This window comes from Leucopleurus acutus (assembly GCF_964270905.1).
Source record: "Leucopleurus acutus genome assembly, chromosome: 3".
Taxonomy (NCBI): domain Eukaryota; kingdom Metazoa; phylum Chordata; class Mammalia; order Artiodactyla; family Delphinidae; genus Leucopleurus; species Leucopleurus acutus.
The window spans coordinates 70970709-70997117 of record NC_139145.1 but is presented as its reverse complement, the minus strand read 5'-3'; the positions used below and the strand labels follow the sequence as shown (position 1 = coordinate 70997117).

Below are 26409 nucleotides of genomic sequence, written 5' to 3'. Positions count from 1 at the left end.
AGAGATAATCATCCTCACTGTAAGTATCAGTCTCCTCATTATTATTACACTACTTCATGACTCAGTTGCACAGTTTTTCACAGCTTAATATCTCTGAATAAGAATGCCTCTCACCATCATTGTCAGCCAGGTGACTGTCAGGACATGACTGTATGAAACCTTCTGTTGATAACTGCTAAGATCTAGAAGGGTGTCCGTGTGTCTTAACACCTATGAAATTCAATTTTATTTGAGAGATATGAGACAAGGCAAACATATATAAAAACTGTGATCTAAGTGCAAAGTGAGTGTCATGGAAAATATATATTGCCTTTTTCAGAGAGCATCTCAGATTGGGTTGTAAAATGTACCTGAAGCACAGAGGTTTCTGAGCTGAGCTTGGCAGGCTGGGGAGGACTGATGGAGGGAGAGGACACGTCTAATATCTCTTCTTCTCTGCTTATTTCTATACTTCTTTTTGTTGTGCACACAGCTAAGAAAGATGACAGTGGCCATGATACAATAGTGTAGAAGCCCAAGAGGGCATTCATGGATGTTTGTCATGTAAAGGCTTTTGGCCACTGCATGTATCATTTTTCTGAATGTAACACCCCCTGCAACCTCCCTCTCCTTGCAGTGCCCCTTTTTCCCATGTACAAATCCTCTGCCCTTTACTTAAATATGGCACCCTCTGCCTTTAGGTCTTCGCTTAGACATCATTTTATCAGGGAAGGCTTTCCCGACTCACCAACATTGGTTAAGTGTCATCCCTGTGCTTTCCGTTGTACCCAGTCCATATCCTTATCTCACTACCTGTCACAGGTTATTCTCTTGCCTAGTAACTTGACACCTTGCCATTAAACTATAAGCTTGTAGAAGCATGAGCTTTACTGTTCTTGTTTGAAGTCAAGGCCTGGTACCATGGCGGGCACAAGGCAGGTACTTAAGAGATATCACTTGAGTGAATTTCAGCCCCCAGCCCCTGAACATAACCTGTGGTTACAGATGTCATTGGAAGTTACAGCCATTAGAGCTCCAGGGTGAGTCCATTGTCTTGAGAGTAGCCAGTGCTCTGCTAAGCTGTCCCTAAGAGCTGTAGCATGGTCTGTATACTCCTGACATTACACAGTAGTTTAAAATCCCTTTTATTTCCAACTTATTATGAGAGCTTCTTAGAGCAAGCTGTCTGTGCTGAGACCCTCGTTAAGCTGTCTCCTGAAACATCTGCATGATTCTGGGCACATGGCATCTGATAGCCCATTTCTAGCTGTTCGCACAATAAGAACTGAAACCAGAAGCTGAAAAGGAGGCATCGCTTCCTTATTAGCATCTGGGTTCTTTTCAATTTAATCTGAAACAAAATTTTGTTCATTTACCTTTTCCTATTAAGTTATTCAAGTTGTTTCCATGTTAACTACATTAAAAAATTTTTATTTTATTGAAGTATAGTTGATTTACAATGTTGTGTTAATTTCTGCTGTACAGCACAGTGATTCAGTTATACATATTACATTTTTTTAAAAAGTTGTCTGTGGGAGACAACCCAGTCACTTTTTCTTGAGGAGTGAAATACTTGCCCCTTGAAATTTGAGTGAGGTGTTAACTAAAAGATGTCAGATGATTTGAGTTCAGACTCTCTCCAAACTGTCTTTCTAAATACAGTACTTGAATTCAGGATAATTGGCCAAGCTTGGCACTAAACATAAGGAACAAATTCTCCCTCTTGTACTAGACAGTCAACATACTCTTGTATTTGTAGTAATCAGGGAAGAAAGCTGGCTTTTGTGCGATAAACTGTGTAACTCACTAGTATACATTTAAAAGTGGGTATGTTGAAGCAGTTAAATATGACAAATGAAGAAAGGAAAGGAAGTCACATTGATGGCTACATTCAAGCCAGGCTTCTGTATCTTACTTGTCCTACTTCCTGTCTATTTGTCTGTAGACTTCGGTATGTGGATTTTCTTCCCAGTAGAGTCCATGTTGGTGCTTAGTATTCACATTGTGAGGCCCATGTATCAGTGGCTTTTTAGAGAAATAAAACCCCAAGGGGAGAAGCTGTCACTTCAAAGCATGCCACAGTGCTTAGATATAGGCAGGAAATTAACCATGTCGGCACGATAATATTTCTTTAAAAGCCTGAAACCCTTTCTTTAATGCTGATAGTTATCAATGTCTGCTATAAACTTGTTTCTACCATGAGGAAATATCTTAAGGGTTTTTTTTGGTTTTGTTTTTATCTAATCCCGAGAAAATAGAACTGGTCTCTGCCTGACTGCTCTGCTGGGAGAGAAGCTGTTGAATGGGACGTACAAATAAATGGGTTATGAAGGAGAGGAGAGACCAGTTCTATCCCCTCAATGCTTGAATTCTTCCTACCACTCTCCTCTTGTTGTAAAATATATTCTATAAAACATATGTGCTCCAGCCCACTCTTACCCAATATCACAGTGAGGGAAAAGAACTCTAAGTCATCGTGATTTTTTTTTTTTTAATGCTTTTGACATGATCTTGATATCCTTATCAAGGTAATTTTATTACCTACATTGTTGTTCTGCATCAATCAATTAATCCCCCATTATACATAAGGAATAATGGATCTTTAATTTAGCACCTGAGGCTCCCGGAAGTTGAGAGGGATGTGGACATTCTGGAGAGGATTCAGCAAAGAAAATGAGTGAAATTGAATAAACTTTTAAAAAATACATAAAAGTATTGAGGTTGTAGTATTTAGTATAACAAAGAGCAGTGTCAAGGATGTATTCATGTTTAAGGAATAAAATCATTTACAATATAGGGAACAGTGATGTACAGGATTGACTATGCTGTTAAGAGGAGGGGGGGATCAAGTTATAGGATAATGGATTTGGATTACATGGAATGAAGATTTTCCGTACTCTTAGCTTAGGATTGATGAACCAGGGAACAAGTTACAAAGGACTATGTAATTTACCTTGGGGGACCTTCAAAACAGGACAGATTCTTCTCCAACTGGGATAGCTGAGAGGTCTTAAAGGAACATACCATGTAATTTTTTTTTTTAAGAATAAATCTTAGATTGAAACAATTAAAATTGAAAAAAAACCACAACTTTGTCCATATCCATAGGCAATAAAAGATACTACTCATATGAATAACAATTAGGCTGAAATATCATCTTGGAACTACCACTTAATCTTATTTTGTGAAAGAATATTGTGAGTTCTTCAGTAATTGCTTTCTTGATCTGCTTTAGGTTCGATAATTCTCTTCCACTGCTTTTAATTGTGTGAAAGTATGTTTATTAAAGTACTAATGAGACCAAAGCCATACTGATTAAAAACAGAATTATTCATTTAAACCTTTTGAAATTATGAAATGAAAGGTAGGTTCTAATAATGTAAGATAAATCCTGCACGTCTAATAGTCTAATAAGTTGTTTACTGTGTGCCTAGTTTTGTTTTTTTCAATAGTTTATTCCAGATCTGTTGACGTTACAAAAGTTTTATGAAATGAAACTTTCTTTTTATCATAAAAGCAATTTATCCTAGGAGCTCTAGGCAGGGTGCTTCCTCCCTAGTGACTTTTATAGCGTCTAATTAATAAATGCACCGCTGCCTAGGCAATGCATATTGAGAGTAGCCTTTGCTTATTGTCACCCTTCATAAATTTTAGAATGTTTGCAATTGAGGTTTTTTCCTTCTCTGCTCTCTTTTTCCTGCTCATTGACTTGAATCATGGCCATTCTTCCTTTCCTTTGGAACTGCATTTTAAAATCTGACTTTTAGCCCAGGACCAGATGGCTTCACAGGTGAATTCTATCAAACATTTAGAGAAGAGCTAATACCTATCCTTCTCAAATTCTTCCAAAATATAACAGAGGGAGGAACACTCCCAAACTCATTCTACGAGGCCACCATCACCCTGATACCAAAACCAGACAAAGATGTCAAAAAGAAAGAAAACTACAGGCCAATATCACTGATGAACATAGATGCAAAAATCCTCAACAAAACAGTAGCAAACAGAATCCAACAACACATTAAAAGGATCATACACCATGATCAAGTGGGGTTTATCCCAGGAACGCAAGGATTCTTCAATATATGCAAATCAATCAATGTGACACACCATATTAACAAATCGAAGAACAAAAACCATACGGTCATCTCAATAGATGCAGAAAAAGCTTTAGACAAAATTCAACACCAATTTATGATAAAAACCCTCCCAAAAGTAGGCATAGAGGGAACTTACCTCAACATAATAAAGGCCATATATGACAAACCCACAGCCAACATCGTTCTCAATGGTGAAAAACTGAAACCATTTCCTCTAAGATCAGGAGCAAGACAAGGTTGTCCACTCTCACCACTATTATTCAACATAGTTTTGGAAGTTTTAGCCACAGCAATTAGAGAAGAAGAAGAAATAAAAGGAATCCAAATCGGAAAAGAAGAAGTAAAGCTGTCACTCTTTGCAGATGATATGATACTATACATACAGAATCCTAAAGATGCTACCAGAAAACTACTAGAGCTAATCAATGAATCTGGTAAAGTAGCAGGATACAAAATTAATGCACAGAAATCTCCTGCATTCCTATACACTAATGATGAAAAATGTGAAAGAGAAATTAAGGGAACACTCCCATTTACCACTGCAACAAAAAGAATAAAATACCCAGGAATAAACCTACCTAAGGAGACAAAATACCTGAATGCAGAAAACTATAAGACACTGATGTAAGAAATTAAAGACGATACAAACAGGTGGAGAGATATACCATGTTCTTGGATTGGAAGAATCAACATTGTGAAAATGACTATACTACCCAAAGCAATCTACAAATTCAATGCAATCCCTGTGAAACTACCACTGGCATTTTTCATAGAACTAGAACAAAAAGTTTCACAATTTGTATGGAAACACAAAAGATCCTGAATAGCCAAAGCAATCTTGAGAAAGAAAAATGGAGCCGGAGGAATCAGGCTCCTGGACTTCACACTATACTACAAAACTATCAAAACAGTATGGTACTGGCACAAAAACAGAAATATAGATCAATGGAATAGGATAGAAAGCCCAGAGATAAACCAATGCACCTATGGTCACCTTATTTTTGATAAAGGAGGCAAGAATATACAATGGAGAAAAGACAGCCTCTTCAATAAGTGGTGTTGGGAAAACTGGGTGGCCACATGTAAAAGGATGAAATTAGAACACTCCCTAACACCATACACAAAAATAAACTCAAAATGGATTAAAGACCTAAATGTAAGGCCAGACACTCTAAAACTCTGAGAGGGAGACATAGGCAGAACATTCTATGACATAAATCACAGCAAGATCCTTTTAGACCCACCTCCTAGAGAAATGGAAATAAAAACAAACAAATGGGACCTAATGAAACTTAAAAGCTTTGCACAGCAAAGGAAACCATAAACAAGACAAAAAGACAAACCGCAGAATGGGAGAAAATATTTGCAAATGAAGCAGCTGACAAAGGATTAATCTCCAAAATTTACAAGCAGCTCATGCAACTCAATATCAAAAAAACAAACAACCCAATCCAAACACGGGCAGAAGACCTAAATACACATTTCTCCAAAGAAGATATACAGATTGCCAACAAACACATGAAAGGATGCTCAACATCACTAATTATTAGAGAAGCGCAGATCAAAACTACAATGAGATATCACCTCACACCAGTCAGAATGGCCATCATCAAAAAACTCTACAAACATTAAATGCTGGAGAGGGTGTGGAGAAAAGGGAACCCTCTTGCACTGTTGGTGGGAATGTAAATTGATACAGCCACTATGGAGAACAGTATGGAGGTTCCTTAAATAACTAAAAAAAGAACTACCATATGACCCAGCAATCCCACTACTGGGCATATACCCTCAGGAAACCATAATTCAGAGTCATGTACCACAATGTTCATTGCAGCTCTATTTACAATAGCCAGGGCATGGAAGCAACCTAAGTGTCCATCAACAGATGAATGGATAAAGAAGATGTGGCACATATATACAATGGAATATTACTCAGCCATAAAAGAAACAAAATTGAGTTATTTGTAGTGAGGTGGATGGACCTAGAGTCCGTCATACAGAGTGAAGTAAGTCAGAAAGAGAAAAACAAATACCATATGCTAACACATATATATGGAATCTAAAAAAAATATGGTTCTGAAGAACCTGGGGCAGGACAGGAATAAAGACACAGACATAGAGAGTGGACTTGAGGACACGGGGAGGGGGAAGGGTAAGCTGGGACGAAGTGAGAGAGTGGCATGGACATATATACACTACCAAATGTAAAATAGATAGCTAGTGGGAAGCAGCTGCATAGCACAGGGAGATCAGCTCCGTGCTTTGTGTCCACCTAGAGGGGTGGGATAGGGAGGGTGGGAGGGAGACGCAAGAGGGAGGAGATATGGGGATATATGTATATGCATAGCTGATTCACTTTGTTATAAAGCAGAAACTAACACGCCATTGTAAAGCAATTATACTCCAATAAAGCTGTTAAAAACAAAATATGTCTTTTAAATGCTTTTTTCTGCCTTTGTATTACCTGGTTTCATGTACCTCTTATCTTTTTATTTGCTGTCCATATCAGTTTCAGGTTTGTTGTATTTTAAAGTCAGTGACGTTAAACATTTAGTCAATTTTTTCCCTACCTTTTCTGGGTACCTCCCAATCACATGTATTTTGATTGATTACTTTGAAAGCACAGCAGCAGTTTCCTTTTCGAGAGCTCGGCGCGTACCTGTAGCAAGGCCAGCCCACTCCTCAGTGGACTGCCTGTGGGTCGCCTCTTGGTCCCTCTCGTCATTGCCCGAGGCGAGGCCCCCTCACTGATCCCCTGAGTACTATGCTTCTTGCCCCAACCCCGCCTCTCCTTGTCAGCAGCTTCCTGCCCTCCTCATGCTGTAGCCCGCTGATCTTACTAGAAGGTAAATCTCCATTGTCCCTCAGTGCTTAAAATCCTTTACTACCAATCCCTTGTCCACCAGATGCAATCCAAACTTCTTGGTGTGCATAAAAACCCCTGCGTAAGCTGACCATTCCCATCTGCCTAGCCAGCCTCCTCTCTCCCTACAACTGCTCACACCCTCCCCTAGCCAATGACTCTGGCCACATCAAACGCAACATTCCAGGTGCAGGGAATAGGCTGAGCACAGGCATGGAGTTGAACAGTATAGCAGTGCTTTAGCAGCGGAGTGATAGGAAGTGGTCCACTGCGGAGCACCAGTGAAATATTGCCATGGATGTGTGCCTGAGCCCTGCTGCTCTGTTGAGGAATGGTGATGAAGGGATCATCAATCCACTCTCTCCAAAGGGAGAGGAAAGCTGCTTCTAAAGAGCTTGCCATTACCCACACCTGTACTCTGATGCCCTCCACTGTTTCTTTCCCCAACCTCAGCCTGCGATGGTGATCACTGGGGGCCTCACTGCAGCAGCCGGTGCCAGTGCAAAAACGGGGCTCTGTGCAACCCCATCACGGGGGCTTGCCACTGCGCTGCGGGCTTCCGGGGCTGGCGCTGCGAGGAGCGCTGTGAGCAGGGCACGTATGGTAACGACTGTCACCAGAGATGCCAGTGCCAGAACGGAGCTACCTGCGATCACGTCACGGGGGAGTGCCGCTGCCCACCCGGCTACACTGGAGCCTTGTAAGTGACTTGCTGCTGAGCAGCATAGCAGAGCCCACCCACCCTCTCTGTTCATGCTGCTGGTATATTTCTGCGCTTCTGTTCCTATTGCTGCCTGAAGAGTTACTGAGGGAATAGGACCCCAGGCCCAGATGCTGTTTGCTGTAGAGCATCAGAGCCCAGCCAGAGCCTCAGAGCCAGCTTCCATGCCTTCTTTTGGCAGAGCAGAGGCAGAGAGGGCCAGGATGCTGTGCTGAATGGCAGTATTGGGGGTTGTTGGGGCAGATTTGGGTTCCACTTCGATACTCCCTCAATTGCATTCATTACACTGCCGGCTGTTAATGATCCACGTTGTTCTGCTCTGTTAATTAGCTGGATAAAGCTGGGTGGGTTCAGTGCCTTAGAGAAGAAGGAAGGTGAAAGGTGTCAGAAATAGTCCATGATGAAAGGTTAGCTGGGTTATTTAATGCCCACAGATATGTATGTTGCTTTGTGAATACGAAAGTACATATATCACATCTGTGCAGGGTATGTGCACACAGATAGTTTCATTCTTTCTGGGGAACACTAAAGCAGTTGCTTAATCTCTACTACTTTATTTTGTGGGAAGGGCATTCTGCGGTTTTCTTGTATTAGCAAACAGACTAAGAGGCAGAATTTGCCAAAAAAAAAGTAGGAGATAAAACAATTTTCTTCCCTTAATGAGAAAATTACACTTGTAAGTCACAGAATTAGAACTTGAAAAAAATGTGGCTGACTCGGTAAATACTTCCTGCTGACAGTGTTAGGGCTATGCAAGTAGAGCTAAGGAAAGAATTGCATTAGCCAAGAAAGCCCTGATTTTCAGAAGCATGGATGATCATCTCAGACTATTTAATTGTTAATATTGCTTTTATGGGTTTTTATCAAGGCCACAGTTGCATAGGGCTTTGGGAAACTTGCAGCAATTTTACAGGAGAGTAAAAAAGACAATTAAGGGCTTAGGGAAGAAGGTGTATTCATACAATATGGGATGGGGGCTTGTCATTCTGAAGAAGAGAACGCTGAAAATTGGTTATGAAGATTTTGTACACTAATGGGGTGATGTGTAGACGTTTCAGTCTCCTTTGAGGTTAGAACAAACACACCAAATAGACTTCCAGTGTAACCCATGAGCTTTATAAAAGTTACATGGAAAGTACCTGTCACCAGGGAGCGTGTGGCCCACGAGAGTCATCCTTGGTGCTCTCTGATAGGACAGATTCTCCTCAAATTGAAATGGTTTCATTAGAAAATATCCCAAAACATGGGAATTCCTTGGTGGTCCAGTGGTTAGGACTCCATGCTCTTACTGCCGAGGGCCTGTGTTCAATCCCTGGTCAGGGAACTAAGATCCCACAAGCCTAGCATCATCCCCCACCCCCCCAATCAAAAAAGCTAATCACTCAGAAGATATCCCCAAACAAAGGGAAGGACTAGGTGACCCCTCAAAGACCCTTCCAGCCAATATGATTGATGCCCTTGATGTTAATGAAACGAACAATACTGGACAGAGAAATCTGGTCTATTTTAGGGCTGTGGGTGCTGCTGTGTCTGTGAACCTAAGGGTTGTGTGGTTGGGTAAATCATGGTGTGCTTTGTCACATGTTAATCCCTCAGCTGTGAGGATCTTTGTCCCCCTGGCAAGCACGGGCCACAGTGTGAGCAGAGATGCCCCTGCCAAAATGGAGGTGTATGTCATCACGTCACTGGAGAATGCTCGTGTCCTTCTGGCTGGCTGGTAAGCTCACTTCCACCCTTCCAAAGCACCCTGTTCCAGGATACTCAAGTGAAAACGCATGTGGAGGACTTTGATACAAAAGAAAGTTACATTGATGGTTAAAGATTCCAAAATTGGAAATACCTGATCATTTCAAAGCTGGAATTATTCAGTCCAGAGAAGGCAGAAGGTGATTAAATCCTGAACTTGAAGTGTATTAAGGGTCCTCATGGAAAAGATAGTAGGCCATGTGTTCTGCATTTCCCCTCAGGATATAAAAGGGAAATATCTTGCCTTACACATGACAGCAAGAGCTGTCAAACCCTGCAACTATTTAAATAAGCATTTTCATAATTATGCTCTATGGATCATTATTATTCTTGGGAACATTATTCTCAACAGGTTAAGTGTTATGTGAAAAAGTTATTCAGTCTTACGAATCTGGAGACACATTGAGGAAAGCTGGGTTTTCCAAGTATTGCAGAACTTCTCAGAGGTTATAGTATGATACTTTAGGAGGAAGCTGTATCTCACCACACTTCCCAGACTTTGACTGTGATACTCTGTCTTTTTTAATAATTAATTTATTTTTATTATTTATTCATTTACTCTTTTTGGCTGCGTTGGGTCTTTGTTGCTGTGTGCAGGCTTTCGCCAGGTGCGGCGAGCGGGGGCTACTCTTCGTTGTGGTGCGTGGCCTTCTCATTACTCTTTATGTAGTGTCTCACAGGCTTAACGTTATGTGGAATAAAAAATGTCAAAGCTGGTTTACTAAGTAGATTACTCTGAAATCAGGAAATAACATTGGTTCGTATTTCTCTAAGTCGGTTTGTGTATAAGTCTGCTTGAAGGCAGAAGAGCGAATGACCAATGTCTATTTCCTTCGTTAACATACAGAAAATAAAAGAACAATTTACTTGATGATTACCTTCCATCTCCATGAACTGTAGTGAAGCTGTTCTTGCAGGGGTTCAAGTGACTTAATTGCCAAATCCAGTAGCAACTCCTCTCTTCCCATTCCACTCCACTTCTCCAAAGCTTTTGACTCTGTTGCTCATGCACCTCCCTTTCCTAATCTCTTTTCCCTCCGGTTTTTGATAACCCTCTGTCCTACCTCTCTTACTAAAAATCTCTTTTCCTAATCCCCCTTCTTTTACATACTGCTTTCTTACAGTATTTCCTTGGTTCCAGTCTTACCTTTCTCTTTTGTCACTATAAGTCTTTTCTGGAAAGCTCATTAGGATCCATGGCTTTAACAATCATCTGCTGATTTTCCCAAACCTTGACTTTCCCTCACTTGACCACAGATGTGTATTTGGTGTGTCTGCCTTAGGAGCCAGACATGGGATGGGACTGGTTTGGGATTGCCCTTGTTGTAGGCATGGAGCAAAGGAGACCTGGAGTCCACTTCCTGGTGAGAATCACAGGAAGTAAGGTTGAGTTCAAGATGTTAAGACCACTGGGACAAGTGGAAAAGAAATATCAGAACCAAGGCAAGAGCTGGAAATGGTAAGTGGGCAAGACAAGGAAGCAGAGCCTGGGGAAACTATGAAGCAATGGAGTCAGTGCAAGGGGGCCTTTTATTGATGCCTCATGGTGAGGTGAACAGGGGAGCTATTGAAGTACTACTGAGCTGGAAGCAGGCCCGTCAAAGTCAGTGGTCATAGAACCAAATTTGTTGTACCCCTAATCCTTTGTTGTACCGCAATTCCTTTTTTACCTTTTCTATCCTCATTAAAACCAACACTTCTTTTTTAGTTGCCCAAGGTAGAAATGCTGAATTATCTTTGACTCCTTCTCTTCTTTTATTTCTTGTATTCAACCTTTTGCCAACACTGGTCATTGCTTGGTCCTTGGCAAGGGATGGATTTTGCTGGGATAGCAGAGTGTCCAGGGAGCTCTGTGTTCTTTGAATGAGGAGCTATAGGCATGTTACTCCTAGGATTTTTGTGTAGACATTGTCCGTAGAGTTGCCTCATCTTGAGATTGAAGCTTTGTTCTTCTTCTGGGTTGGGGTGGTCATGATGTGGGATAGTGGTAACCACAAGCTTGGACCGTGAGTCCCAGTAGGTGGGCAGATGGCCCTCTCCATCAGTCCAGTGGAGCCTCCCCAATACTCTGGGGCCCCTACCTTGATAGATGTTTCTTACTGAATGTTTCAGGTCATTTTTTTATGTGCATAGCTGAGCTTCCAACTTACACTTCTCTTTACAACATTTTCTTTGTGCAATCATCCTAGGTACTTTTCATGATGAATCTATATTCCTATCACACATACACATGTATGTATTTCAACTAATAGGAATAATGTGAGCAAATAGCTTTAAGTAGGACATTGATCCTTATTTATAAATAATATTTCAACAGCATCTCTGAAGCTTATGTGGGACCATTACAAAATGTGAGTAGTTAGTCCCTGAGAGAGTGAGAATTTTCACCAGAACCCCTGCTTATCATGGATTAACCCTAGGCGTGTTATTACTTTAGTCATGTTAATATGTTGTGCTAGAATGGAGGGGTCAGAGCTATTTTTACATCTTTCCCCCTCACCGTGTTGTGAGCTAATTAAAGGTTGTGACTTTATCTTTGATTCTCAGAGCTTAGCACGATGCCTGGCACATAGATGATTCTCAGTTAAGTATTGATTTGAATCACCTCTTGAAGGCTTTTTCAGTTCCAAGATTCTGGAAGAACTTTCCTCATTGGTAGATAACTAGAAACCACCAGAGGAGACTTAATTAGCACACCAACTGCCTTTGTAGATAGCCAGGAGTTAGAGGAAATGTATTTTCTTACACTGCCCAGAATAAACATTTACAAAACCATCTGGTGTTCGCTAGCCTCCAATATCAGGGTGCCCACAGTCTGTCTTTTTTATAGAGAAGGAGGACAAAGCAACAGCTTCCAACATTTAAAAACATTGTAAAAATTCCTGTTACTTGGGATATGTTGTTTGCTGAAACAGTAACTCCAGTAAATAGATGATAAGCTACAAGCCCAAGTTATGTAGACGAGTGAAGTAGAAAGTAGTAGAATATTTCATTGACTTATTGGGAAAGTATCTTATGCTTCTCCACATAGTACTGGAATAAATATGACAGTATCTGACAAGACAGACAGCCTCTAGGGTGAGGAGATGTGTCCAAGTTACTCTCTCGATTTTTCTCCCCAGGAAATAGGCTTTCCTATTGATCTTGGCCCAACAATGTTGAACCTGCTGAAAATAAAAGTGTATTTTCTTCTGAAATAAAATGTCTAGGTTCATTTCTGCTGAAGTATTTCTTAGGCAACGTTATCATTAATTCAGGTACAAAAAATGTCAGTCTTTTCTTATGCTTCCTTATAAGAAATAAAACCAATGATGAAGTTTATTTTCTCTAGAACATATGGTGAAGCATTTGGATATTCCATTTGGGCCAGATGTTGTCATTTATGTAATGGATGCTCAATAAGTATTGTTGACTTACTGTACATGTAAGGCACAAGGAAGAGTACTTAGGAGGATTTGTAAATTCCTTAGGTTTCCATAATAATTTGATGTAACTTTATTTTTTTAATATAGGTATTTCTTAAGATTACTATTCTGCCACCTATGAGTATATCTTGAGATTTACGCTTTCTAAGCAAATAAGTCAGTTTAGAATTTCTAACACTTTCGAGATGATGAACAGAGTGTATGTGTTCTAAAATCTCCTTTATCTAATCTTCTTGCAGCCCTGTTCCTATATCCCTCCTCCCTTTTTGTTTCCCCTCTTTTCTCCCTTCTCCTTTGGCCCTTCCCTGGCTGGAGGCCCATCTAATTTCCCAAGTCTCTTTGAATGCAGGGCACAGTGTGTGGTCAGCCTTGCCCCGAGGGTCGCTTTGGAAAGAACTGTTCACAAGAATGTCAGTGCCACAATGGAGGGACATGTGATGCCACCACGGGCCAATGTCACTGCAGTCCCGGATACACAGGGGAACGGTAAGGGACATCCTTGTGCTTCTCTGACTGTTTGTAACGGTGTGAAAGGAGAGCTTGGAGGGTCCAGGGAACACGTTTACTACCATTTGTCTGTGACTATTCTGTAATCATCCAAGAAGCATCTGTAAGGTATCAGTGTGTTTGACAGATTCCTTCCCAACTCAGTGCATAGAAACTGGATCACAGACAGCAATGGTGAATTGAAGATACAGCAATGGTGAATTGAAGATATTATATTTTATTTAAAAAAAATAATAAAATATCAGAACCCATGATGGATGAGTTCTATACAGTTAAGTGTTTAGGACAGCCACTTCAAGCACCAATACTTTTTACATTTTAAAGATTTTTGGATAGATTTATTTTAAAATGGGATGTGTACTTAGGTATCTTTAAAAAGTATGTCAGGCATAAAGTTACCTTCTTATGATGCTGTGTACTCTTAAGAATAGCAGTCGTGTTTTTTTTTGATATTGAACTGCATGAGCTGCAGTGTATTTGATATTGAACTGCATGAGCTGCAGTGTATTTTGGAGATTAATCCTTTGTCAGTTGCTTCGTTTGCAAATATTTTCTCCCATTCTGAGAGTTGTCTTTTCATCTTGCTTATGGTTTCCTTTGCTGTGCAAAAGCTTTTAAGTTTCATTAGGTCCCATTTGTTTATTTTTGTTTTTATTTCCATTTCTCTACGAGGTGGGACTAAGTGAGAGAGTGGCATTGACATATATACACTACCAAATGTAAAATAGATAGCTAGTGGGAAGCAGCCACATAACACAGGGAGATCAGCTCGGTGCTGTGTGACCACCTAGAGGGGTGGGATAGGGAGGGTGAGAGGGAGATGCAAGACGGAGGGGATATGGGGATATATGTATACATATAACTGATTCACTTTGTTGTACAGCAGAAACTACCACACCATTGTAAAGCAATTATACTCCAATAAAGATGTTTAAAAAAAAGGATAAAAAAAAAGAAGAATAGCAGTTGTTTCATTGTGCGGTGATGATAGAGTAAGACCCCGTGGGACTCACAGGGCTCTCTGGTCGCACGTGATGCTCGTGTGGTGCGTGGTTTTTACACCCACTGCTTGTCCTTTTTTGTGTTAGGTGGTAAAGTGTTACCCAGAGTGCTTTTACGGCTTCTAATTAGCTCTTTAATCTGTTGCATTCTGGAAGACTTGATAACCAAGCTTGCTAGATGTGTGTGTAAAATTAGAGAAAGAGGCTTGAGAGGCAGAAGAGTATAATAGCCAAAAACAAAGATTTTGGAACCTGTGTCCTTGGAAACATCCTAATCTATAATGTTCAAATAAATAACTGTACTTTCCTCTAGGGTTGTTATAAGGATTAAATGAGTACATTAAAGCATTTAGAACAGTGCTGAAACTTGCAGATATTAGCTGTTATTGTAGTGGAATGGTTTCTATGAGCTGTATAAATACTAGCGATTATTTGAGTGATGTCTAGAAGCTATATAGATACTAGGTATCATTATTTTTTTGGTGATATCTGTGAATTAAGAATTCCTTTAACCTTCCTCTCTAATTTTTTTCTTTCTAAAATTCTGGTCTAATTTTATGACTTTTAATAAGATACTGTAGGGTGTTTCCCCCCACACACACTTAGACTCTGCACTTCCTTATTACATTTTTTATAAGTATTTTGTAATTTTTGAAAAATCCCATTTAAGTTTTTTTTTTTTTTTTTTTCTTTTTTGCGGTACGTGGGCCTCTCACTGTTGTGGCCTCTCCCGTTGCGGAGCACAGGCTCCGGACGCGCAGACCCAGGGACCATGGCTCACGGGCCTAGCCGCTCTGCAGCATGTGGGATCTTCCTGGACCAGGGCACGAACCCACGTTCCCTGCATTGGCAGGCGGACTCTCAACCACTGTGCCACCAGGGAAGCCCCCATTTAAGTTTTTAATTAGATATTTCTGGTTAAAGAAGAACTTGCCTTTGAATATTTTTTTATTTAGCCACCCTACCAAACTTCTTAGTTAATTCTCATGTTATTTTTAGCAAATACTATGGTTATTTTATCATCTACAAATAAAGACAAGTTAGGCTCTTCTTTTCAAGATTTGTAATGATTATTTTGTTTTCTTGAGTTGTTGCATTAATTTAAACCTCTGAATGAATGTTGACAAATAGAGGTAATAGTGGGAATTCCTGTCTTCTTCCTAATTTTATTGGAAATGGCTCCAGTATAGTTTCATGTTTGTTACTGTCTTTTTCATGCTTCAGTAGGTTTTTTTTTTAAGATTTTTTTTGATGTGGACCATTTTAAAAATCTTTATTACACTTGTTACAATGTTGCTTCTGCTTTATGTTTTGGTTTTTTGGCTGCGAGGCATGTGGGATCTTAGCTCCCCGATCAGGGATCGAACCAGCACCCCCTGCATTGGAAGGTGAAATCTTAACCACTGGACCACCAAGGAAGTCCCCTTGAGTAGTGTTTTTTTTTTTTTAATTAATTATTTTTATTTTTGGCTGTGTTGGGTCTTCGTTTCTGTGCGAGGGCTTTAGTTGCGGCAAGTGGGGGCCACTATTCATCGCGGTGCGTGGGCCTCTCACTGTCGCAGCCTCTCTTGTTGCAGAGCACACGCTCCAGACGTGCAGGCTCAGTAGTTGTGGCTCATGGGCCTAGTTGCTCTGCGGCATGTGGGATCTTCCCAGACCAGGGCTTGAACCCGTGTCCCCTGCTTTGGCAGGCAGACTCTCAACCACTGCGCCACCAGGGAAGCCCTGTTTTTTTTTTTTTTTAATTCCTATTTTTATTAGGAAGTTTTGTTAGTAGTATCTGTTTAATTTCATTAAAGACTTTTTCATCTTTTGTTAATATAACTACATATTTTCCTTAGTTTTTTGATGTTATGAAGTATTGACACCTTTAGCACATGGTTTTTACAACATGTAATTGGGCTACTCAGAAAGTTTTTGTGCCCTACATCCTGGTTTATGATTGTATTTTGGAAAATGATGTTGTTAGATGAGTTCTGGATCCATGTGGCATTAATATCTTAATATAGAAAGATGAGTCAGGAAAGGAGAGGCATGGGACCAAGCAGAACCCTAAATAATAGTTCTGTGTAATATTTTTGGATCCTAAAAATTTAAATATAATGGTTTTCTTGCCCTGTAGGGATTTAAGTCTCAAATTCAAGGAAACACAAAATCAACGAACATACAGGCTGGCTTATACTCATCTTTACATGATACAGGGAAAGGGGATAACATACAGGGAACATAACATACAGGGAAAGGGGATAACAGCTAATTTTCAGGTGAGTTTTAGATTTGAGGCAAAGCTGGCAAAGAGCTAGAGAAAGAGAAGGAAAGTGAAGAGGGAACTTGCTTCTTGACTTGTTTTTATAACTGTTGTTTTTCTGATGAACTGATGACATGACTCCTGTTTTCAATTCTGCTCTCACTATCTGAGTTCAAGAGTTAACACATGCAGACACACACACACACACACACCACAATGACAACAAGCACATTTGTCATCGTGAAATGGAAATAATAAGTGGTTATAGAGCCATCTGTGTCAGGAGGTGTGGGGAAAGCAGCCCAAAGGCCTGGGGACTTGCCATTTCCCCTGTTTTGAAAAGTCAGCGAAACCTGATCACTGAGGTCAGATCAGAGGGAAACAGGTACCACCGCAGGCAGCTGGCCCAGAGCGTACCCAGGATGTGGGGACGGCCCTCCCAGCCAGAGAGAAAACAGAACAAACAAAACGGGCACCTTGTAAGCAGGCAGAGCAGATCGTGGGATGCCCCCATAATAGGCTGTAGGGTTTGTGGGACGGTTGAGAGGACAGCGTGGTGAGGAAATCTCATGCGGCACAGCCAAGTATGAGTGGTGAGAGCATGGCTTTCAGATCCTCACAAAAATTCTTCTGAAGGAGTTAAAAGAGTGTTCTTAATGCTGATGGGTTGTCATGGCATCATCGCACTGGGGCCTTTGATGGCCTAGCATGAGTCCATGTACATAATTGGTGCTCCTTACGCGTTAGCTGAGTGGAGAGATCCGTGGATCAGTTATGGACTCTGTTAAGGTGAAGCCAGCCTGCCATGCTGTCTTCTGTACCACCCTGAAAGTGAAGAAGAATGTGGGCCAAAGGAGGTGAAGTCCAAAATTGGAGACAGGAATTGGGGGATGCAGAACTGGCCTTCAATGGAGGAACTCTTTCCTGCTTCTGGGATTGTGGAAAAGTTGGCTCTTTCCCAGTGTTCTTTATATTTCCCCAGAGCAGCAGTTCTAGATGTTTGAAAGGTAGGCAGCCTATCTATTGATCCCAGTTTAATGAGGAATGTGATTCTTTCACACTAAATCATGGTTTGGCCCATTTATTCAGGTCACTCTTGGAGGGCCATGCTCAAAAGGACAAAGGAGAGAAAGGAAGCTGGCGCCCCTTATGTGCTCACTCACTTCCTTTTCCATAAGTTCACAGTGAGATGCAATATGATAGTCAAAATGATATTCAAACAAGCCTGTGACCCTCACTGGTTTGGGTATTGGTGTCATGTTTTATGAGGTTATCTCTACTTAATGCTTGTCCATTTCTCCCAATTCCAGGGTATTTTTCAAAATCTAAAAAAATAAAATAGGAACTTCACATTTTCATATTTCTACTATGGCCAATATTTATTGCTATATTTTTATCTGCCTCTCTGCCATCTCTCCTAAGGAAATATTTCCTCTTTTAATGACTTCTAAAATTACTTTTCTTATTCCACATGGGACCACAAAAGCAACATTAAGGGCATAAAATTCGTTGGGAAATGATGCTTCTTTTAGAAAAAGCCCAAAAGGGAGATAAGACTGCTTGACAAAGACTTCTAATTCAGCCAACGAGAAGGATGTAAGCTACTTCATGATTGCATTTATTTTTAAGGTGGAAAATACCTACTTCTAGAAAGATATCCTACCATTTTGGTGTGGTAGGTGGAAGCAGACATAACTGTTATTAATAGGATTCTCTTACAAGTACAACATTGACAAAAAACAAGTGGGAAGGTAAACCAAACTTTACTGGCTACTTCAGTAAGTAAAATTCAAATGGCTTTTTGCCATTTAAAACAGAAACTCAGTATGTTTAAGTATATGTTAGAAAGGTAAATATGGGTCAGGCCTGGCTATTATGGATTTTGTTTTCTCAGAGAGAAGGAAGTCCCTGCCAAGATAGGACAGAATAGACACACTGCTCCCCTGTCATTTGGTGGCAGACATTTTTCCATGCTTCACGTTTTTATCCTGTTCCCCACTTTTAGAGCTGTGCTTTTTCCTGAGTTAAAATCCTGGAGTCCAAAGCATAACATTTGGGTTTCTTTTAGTGATTTTATTTACCTTGAGCATAACTTTTTCTTTTTTTCTGGTACTGCCTTGCAAGGATGTCTGGACAGACAGGTTGCCAAGCTGTCTTGCCAGCCTTTAGTGGAGCCATGAGGAGGCCCAATGATTGTCCTATAGCATTTCTTTCTCCAAAGTTTACATCTTTAAGGAGTAAACTAAGTGACTTGGCCTAGTAAAGCTTCTTACAAGTTAAAAATAGAGTACCTTTAAAAAATACTCTGGTCTAAAAATAGGTTTACTCATGTGTACCTTTGCAGCACACATCTGATTTTTGCTAAATAAACTTGGTTCAATTACTCCAGAACTTTTCTAATGCTTTGTTGAGTGGTTGATGTGAAGACTTTGCCATTGACAAGCCTAAAGGTGTCTAGAGTCTGTGAAACTAAATTTGCAAGAGGCCCTTTTCCCTAAATACATGCCAGAACCAGAGTTAAGGAGAAAAATATCAAAGGGTTCTCAAGATTTATCCTCTGCCCTTAAAGAGAATCCCATCCAGCCTTGGTATTGTTAGTCCTCACACCCTATCATTAAAACTATGCAAAGCCTTGTGGAAAATGTTTGCTTTTCAGCCTCTTTGCTGTTGCTTTGAAGTCTGCTTGGATTCATTATCATGCACTTGCCCTTGCCCTGTACCCATTTGAAAAAATGCAGTGCTGACCTACATTTTGGACTCTGGGTCTGGCATGACTTGAGAGCCACATGGGAGTGGCTGCTGAGACTCACAGAGGGTACCCTGCTTGTGGCAGCACTCTGGGTAGGCGAGACCCCTGCTTCCCCTCCCTTGGCAGAAAGGGCTCCTTCTGCTACAGAAAGTCCCTTCAAGTCACCTTGCCTGGTCAGAAAGAAACTTGGCTGGCCCGATAGCTAGTCTTGCGTTCCATGGAGCCATGATGATTTTCTCTTCTCAATTCCCTCCAGCAACTCAGCTTCCCACCAGATCCAACTTACCTAGAGCATATCCTTATGCCGGGACCACACTGTTAGGCCATTTTTTAAAAGACAATAAAGTGAATTTTTCTTCTTACTATTTAGTAGCCCTTCTTCCCAACAGAGGACAAAACCCCATTTAACAAAAATTTTGTGTTCGAGAACTCCCAGCATCTCTACCGTCTCCTGGCAGGAGTTCCCCAGGTTGAAGTTGAGGACACCTCATTTCAGTAGCTCAGACTTTCCCACATCTAAGGAGGACTTTGTTTATTTAGCTACATAACTTTCTAAATGAGGAGCAGTGATTGCCATTCAGCTTTGAAAAGAGCAGCTACATGGCTGAAATTAAAAATTAATGTCAGTGTGAAAGCCAAGAGAATTAATATTTCGTTTCAAGTTTGCTACAAAGTTTTCTCTTTGAAATGGGGAAAGCATATATCTTATTTTAATTGAAGATAGGTAATTTACAATGTTGTATTAGTTTCAGGTGTACAGCAATGTGATTATACATATTCTTTTTCAGATTCTTTTCCATTTTAGGTTATTAAAAGATATTGAGTATAGTTCCCTGTGCTATACAGGAGGTCCTTGTTATTTACCTATTTGGTGTGTACCTGTTAATCCCAAACTACTAATTTATCTCCCCCTGCCCACTACCCCCTTTGGTAACCGTAAGTTTGTTTTCTATGTCTGTAAGTCTGTTTCTGTTTTGTAAATGAGTTCATTTGTGTCATTTGTTTAGATTCCACATATAAGTGGTGTATGATGTTTGTCTTTCTCTGTCTGACTTACTTAATGTGATAACCTCTATGTCCATCCATGTTGCTGCAAATGGTATTATTTCATTCCTTTTTAGAGAAAGCATATATTTTAATTCCCTAATGATGGGCTGGGAACTCACACTAGGGCAGTTCATCTTCTCCCTTTCCTGGTATCTTCTAAAGTGCTGTGTATGCCTTTAGCAAGGACTAGGTGTAAAACATGCTTTTCATCCCAAGCTCATAATTTTATTTTGTTTTTGTTTTTGCTATTTCTTTAAACAGGTCATACTACTGTTACTACTATAATTTATCTTAATGCTTTTCATATCTGTAATGGTACAATTACCAAATAAATGTCAAATCCAAAAAGGATATCATTGTAAACGTAACAAAGCCTATCTGAATCAACTGTGTATTTTCACAAGGCACTGACTAATCTATTTTACGCTCCCACCTCCTGCATGACAGGTGCCAGGATGAGTGTCCCGTTGGCACCTACGGAGTTCGCTGTGCAGAGACCTGCCAATGTGTCAATGGAGGGAAGTGTTACCACGTGAGCGGCTCCTGCCTCTGTGAAGCAGGCTTTGCTGGCGACCGCTGTGAGGCGCGCCTGTGTCCAGAAGGGCTCTATGGCATCAAATGTGACAAGTGGTGTCCCTGCCACCTGGACAACACTCATAGGTGAGGGTCAGCTGCCCCTGGAATGATGTGTCCTATTAAAGTTTTCACCGCAGTGTCCACTATTTAGAAGGAGGGATTGGCAGAGAGATTTCCACCCTGAGACCCTTCTTGCCTCTGGGTCATCCAGGGCAGGAACCACTAAGTAAACGGAAGTCTTTTCCACTTAATGGAACAAGTCAGAAGTGCTAAAATTGTTAGATGGCCGTGGATGGATATGAAACCCTATTCTCTATTAATGGCCACTAGAAAATATTAAACTTGCTGAGGTTAGTAGAATATATCCCTAAGAGAGGGACATTCCCTTAGAAGCAAAGATACAGTGCGAGACATAGGTTAAGCCCAGTTTAGTATGTAAAACTATCACAAAATTATTCTCACTGCAGCCTCTTTTACTTGACGTCTGCCTAGCCAGGAAGTGTACTGGTGGAAGTTTTGTGACAGTGTGTCACGTGTGGTTGTGAGATATGTGTTCAGAATTGATTACTTGGACATAGAATTCATAGAGGTCTTTTGGCTCAAAAATTTCTCGAAGAATTTATGAACAGGAAACCAAGATCCCACCCACTTTTCTGTACCTTGTTTGCCCCTGAAAATATCTATCCAACCGTTTCTTCCTCTCCCTCCCCCAAGGACCAGATACATATCACTTAAAGTTCTGGGCCTCGTTTGCATACTGCTGGAAAAGTTGAGTTTGAGAAAAATGCAGTTGTATAGCAGTTCAGATGACACCAGAATTACCTTCATTTGCGTTCAGCACAACTGTTACTTCATTTATGTTTCTGAAAGGTAACTTGTGACCACGTCAAATCTCAAATGCACAAAAGTTAAAAGTAAATAGAAGCCTGTAGTGGGTCTCTTCTTTAAACCTTTGTTGGGAGCCAAAAAGAAAAAAAAAAAGAAAAGGACTTTGCACTCTGTGTGTGTGTGTGTGTGTGCTGAAATACATTTTAGTGGGACATATCAAAGAAGTGCATTCTTTTTTTTTTTTTTTTTTTTGTGATACACGGGCCTCTCACTACTGTGGCCTCTCCCGTTGCGGAGCACAGGCTCCGCACGCGCAGGCCCAGCGGCCATGGCTCACGGGCCCAGCCGCTCTGCGGCATGTGGGATCCTCCCGGACTGGGGCAAGAACCCATGTCCCCTGCATCGGCAGGCGGACTCTCAACCACTGCGCCACCAGGGAAGCCCAAGAAGTGCATTCTTAATGTGTCTCAAGCAACTTAGTAAGCTACTTTAGTCAACTTCTGGTTTTCTTCACTGGAAAATATTGCCACTCTTTACATGACAGTTTGGGGAGTAAAAATGAATAATCTCTGCAGGATTTTGTTTTCCAACTCTTTAGTGTTGAAGGAGCTGGCAGGATTAGGGACAAGTCATAAGTTTGGCTCATTAGTTCGGCTCAAGTCATTAGTAATGGCTAAGGACTTTTTAATGCCAGTGTGCTGTTTCGTTGTATACAGATGCAGCCTGAAATCAAATAGATTAATAAATCTATACAAAGGATCTCTGCTATGAGAAGGATTGGAGAAGCAGAGGAAATGTTGATTTTGTTGGAATTAGTTACCATATTAGTAGCAGCAAGGTGCAAGTGGACAGTTTTTAGGTTGACGTCAGTACCATATAATTTTGACATAAGTCATGTGTACCTAAGCATGTACGCTTTAACAAACAAGTACATGAACTTATTTGATAGTCACATAGATCAAAAGAACACTAAAATCTGTCTAATAATGTATAACAAATAATCAGAAGATTAAAAAACAGCCTATGAAGTGGCTTCTCTAGATAATGACAGCTATTTTTTAAAATTAGCTTGTACAAATTTCTGTTAAGACCAGTTGAATGTTGATTATATGACTCTGCCTTTTTGAATTCACAGTTGAAGCCACCCATCTATTCTTATATCTTGAACTTCTATGTAAAATTCCTAGAAACACAAGGTTCCCTTTGAACCAAAAGGCATAGAATCTTTGTATTAATTGAAAGTCTAACTTACCATTTAATCAGGCAAGAGTGTAGCTTACTATTGCATAATACATGATGTATATTTATCCTAAAAGTCTTTGTCATAATTAATGAAATAACTAATGCACACTATCAGTTTACAGTGTCTTTAGGTAAATTTTTAGTTCTGTGGATATGTCTATATTGACATATGTTGAAGCCATATATTTGAGTAAGGGTTTGTATCAGTTAGTTTTGCTGCATAAAAAAAACCCTACCCTAAACTTAGTGGTCTAAAACAACAATTATTTGTTAACTGATGATTTTTTGCTTGATTCTTTGGGCTGGGCTCAGCTTGGTGGTTGTTCTGCTGGTCTGCCTATGTTCAGCTGGAAGATCAACTAGAGGCTGGAATTCCTGGAATTCCTCACTGGAATTCCTCACTCACAAGTCTAGCATTTAGCTAGGTGATGGGAGTGACTGAGCCCTATGTCCCCAGCATCTAACAGGTTAGCCTGGGCTTCTGTAAGTGGTGACTGGCTTCCAACAGCAGCAAGAGAGAGGGCAAGCCCCAACATGGAAACACTTTTCAAACCTTTGGTTATTGTCATGTTTGCTAATGTCCTTTTAGACAAAGCAGGTAACACAACCAAGTCTAGATTTGTTACACTCCACCTCTTAGTGGGAGGAGTTACAAAGCGTTTGTAGCCATTTTTATTTTGCAAGCTATCGTAAGGTTGAAATTAATTTAAATATATTTATGAGTGATATTAGTATTTTAAATTACAGCACTGTTATAGAGCCTAAGGACACTCTCTGTGAACTGGACTTCTTAAAACTAACTTTTATAGTGGAAATGATTTTGAACAGGAAAACAAAATTCAAGATTCACTGAGATTCCACATGGGATATGTATATTAGCTCTTGTTAATAAGGACATTTAATAGCTGTGGGCAATCAGGGTGTGCCTGTTTGCAAATGCCACCTAATTGTCATATATTTGAGCATGAATAATATCTAAGGAAATGAATAAAAGGAAGTTCAATGATTCATTCTATTTTAGCCAATATTATATAGGATACCTGTAATAATTTAACTCTTAAACTGAAAAACTTTACTAGAATATTTTTATCTAGTAATATATGTGTAAAAAATGGTAGATATTCCTATCTATGTTTAATCCGATCTTCATATTACACAGAGCAATCTGTTCTTTAGAAAGAAATCAGGTAGGAGGATATTACCCTTCAACCTCCACTCTGCTGCTCTAACAACAACACGTAAATCTCATTACCAATTAAGCTGCCTGCATGAGAACCCATCAAATGCCTCCAAAGTGCTCTGGCTTCCTACATATAATTACAAATTGCAGAATACTAATTTTGGTGTCAATCAATTTGAGAACCAGTGTGCTGCACTAATACTCAGTGGGGGGCATTGAATATCAATTTCTCTGCCTGCCTCTAGCTTAGTTCAATTCTCTGTCCCCGAATTGTCTATTCTGCTTAACATTTATATCTATACCATGAATATTATTTTCTACCTTTTAATGTAGAACAATATTTTCTATCAAAATATGTCCTTTTTTTAAAATAGTATCTTAAGATGAACTACTTTAACCAATCCATCACTTGGAATATTTCTTTTCTTTTTGTCATATGTAGGGCCTTTCTAAAATAAACTTAAATTTGTCCATGCTTCTTGCACAATACAAGCTTTTATTGGTCCTGCTACCCCTTTTATCCTTGCAGTTTTAAAATTTAAATTTTAGCAATTCATTTTCATATATAGACCTCCTAGCAGGCTGCTATCAAACTTCCTTTTCCTTTGGTGTGAAAACAAAGAAAGAAATCTGGGTTCAAGTTTGATTCTGCCACTACCTGTGTAAGACTTTGAATAAATTCCTTTCCAGGTCTCTCTTCCCTCATTTATAAAATGGAATCATACCTAACACTGTGAGCATTAAATGAAATCATGCACATGGATTGCTTAGCGTGGTGTTAGCATACATTCAGTGCTAGTCTGTGCACCTGCTTACAATATCATCATAAATGTCACTTAAGTGACTGTCTCCTGCAATTAATGGTGATTCCTTTTAAGTCATAAATTTGACATTTAAAAAACTAATTTTAGGGGAAATCTGGCCTTTGTATGCAGACATACAGATTATAATTTAACATTGCTGGATGACTTCGAGAGATCAGGGGAAGCAGATTTGTGTGGGAAAGCACGATCCCTGGAGTCAGACCCTGCCACACATCAACTGTTGACAGTTTCACTTGTTCACTCGATCAGTGCTTACCGTGGGCTACTGTGCCCACGGCCAGGTGACAAAACACCCTGAATTCTTGTCCTCATGGAGCTGGAAGTCTAGAGGGGAAAGAAGACAGGGGAAGGATTATAAAAATAAACATAAGATTACAGATTGTGATAAGTGAGATGAGCAGGGTGCAATGAAAGAGAATAATAGGAGAGACCTAACTGAAACATGAGTGGTCAGGGAAGGCCTCTCTAAGTAAGAGAGATTTAAGCTGAGCCTGGAAGGAGAAGATGGAGAGAGCTAGGCCAGGAGTGGGGAGACAGCATTCCTGGCATATGGAATAGCCCACGTGAAGCCCTTAAGTTGAAAAACCTCAATGCTCTTACAAACTAAAAGAAATCTATTGCGGTTGAACATAGTAATAAAGAGAGAATAACAATGAAAGAAGAGGTCAGAAAGAAGGCAGTAGCCAAATGATGAAGGCCTATGGGCTATATTTAGGGTCATATATCTGGTGTCACAGGAACTGTTTGGTTTAGGCCTCTTGCCCAATGTAATTATTAGTAACTCCCTCTTCACTCTTAAAAATGTCCTGGTTTAGACAATAAATAATCTTCACTCTAGCTGTATTAAACAGTATGGATTTTATTCTGAGTGTAGGCTTCAAAGAGAGTCTTTGAAGAATTTTAAGGAAAATGATACCATATGATCTACTTTTTAGGTGATGAGGCATGAGTGAATGCAGGGAAGAAAGTCGGAAGGCTATTCAGGAGTGTAGGAGAAAGATGACCTTGCCTTGGAGTGGGATGGTGACACTGAAGATGGAGTGATGTGGATAGATTCAAGACATATTTTGGAGTTAGAATGGTTAGGTCCTAGTGATGAAGTTAATATGGGAGATGAGGGAGAAGGAGTTATCAAGGATAACTGTGAGGTTTTTAGCTTAAACCACTGAGTGGCTGGTGGTGCCATTACTTCAGTGGAAAGCAGTTGAAAGGAAACACTGAGTGAGGAATGAAGAAAGGGAAGAACCAGAGCTCCGTGTTTGATGGTCAAATTTGAGAAGTCGTGGAGATGCCAGGTATTTTTCCCAAGAATAAATAGCAGATTAGTAGATCTGAGTAGTTCTAAGTTGATTTGAGATTCAAACTCTTGTCTT

The 26409-nt window shown here is 40.1% G+C and overlaps 1 protein-coding gene across 2 annotated transcripts in view; it reads left to right on the top strand.

The window, feature by feature from the left end:
• MEGF10 (multiple EGF like domains 10) overlaps positions 1-26409 on the top strand; it is a gene marked incomplete at its 3' end in the record, with an annotated part of 209697 nt that overhangs the window by 144107 nt on the left and 39181 nt on the right. For both annotated transcript variants that reach the window (XM_082835227.1, XM_082835228.1), the window contains 4 exons: positions 7396-7642; positions 9260-9380; positions 13184-13320; positions 20834-21046. In XM_082835227.1, the coding sequence (XP_082691353.1) occupies positions 7396-7642; positions 9260-9380; positions 13184-13320; positions 20834-21046 (718 nt within the window). The remainder of the gene's footprint in view (positions 1-7395; positions 7643-9259; positions 9381-13183; positions 13321-20833; positions 21047-26409) is intronic.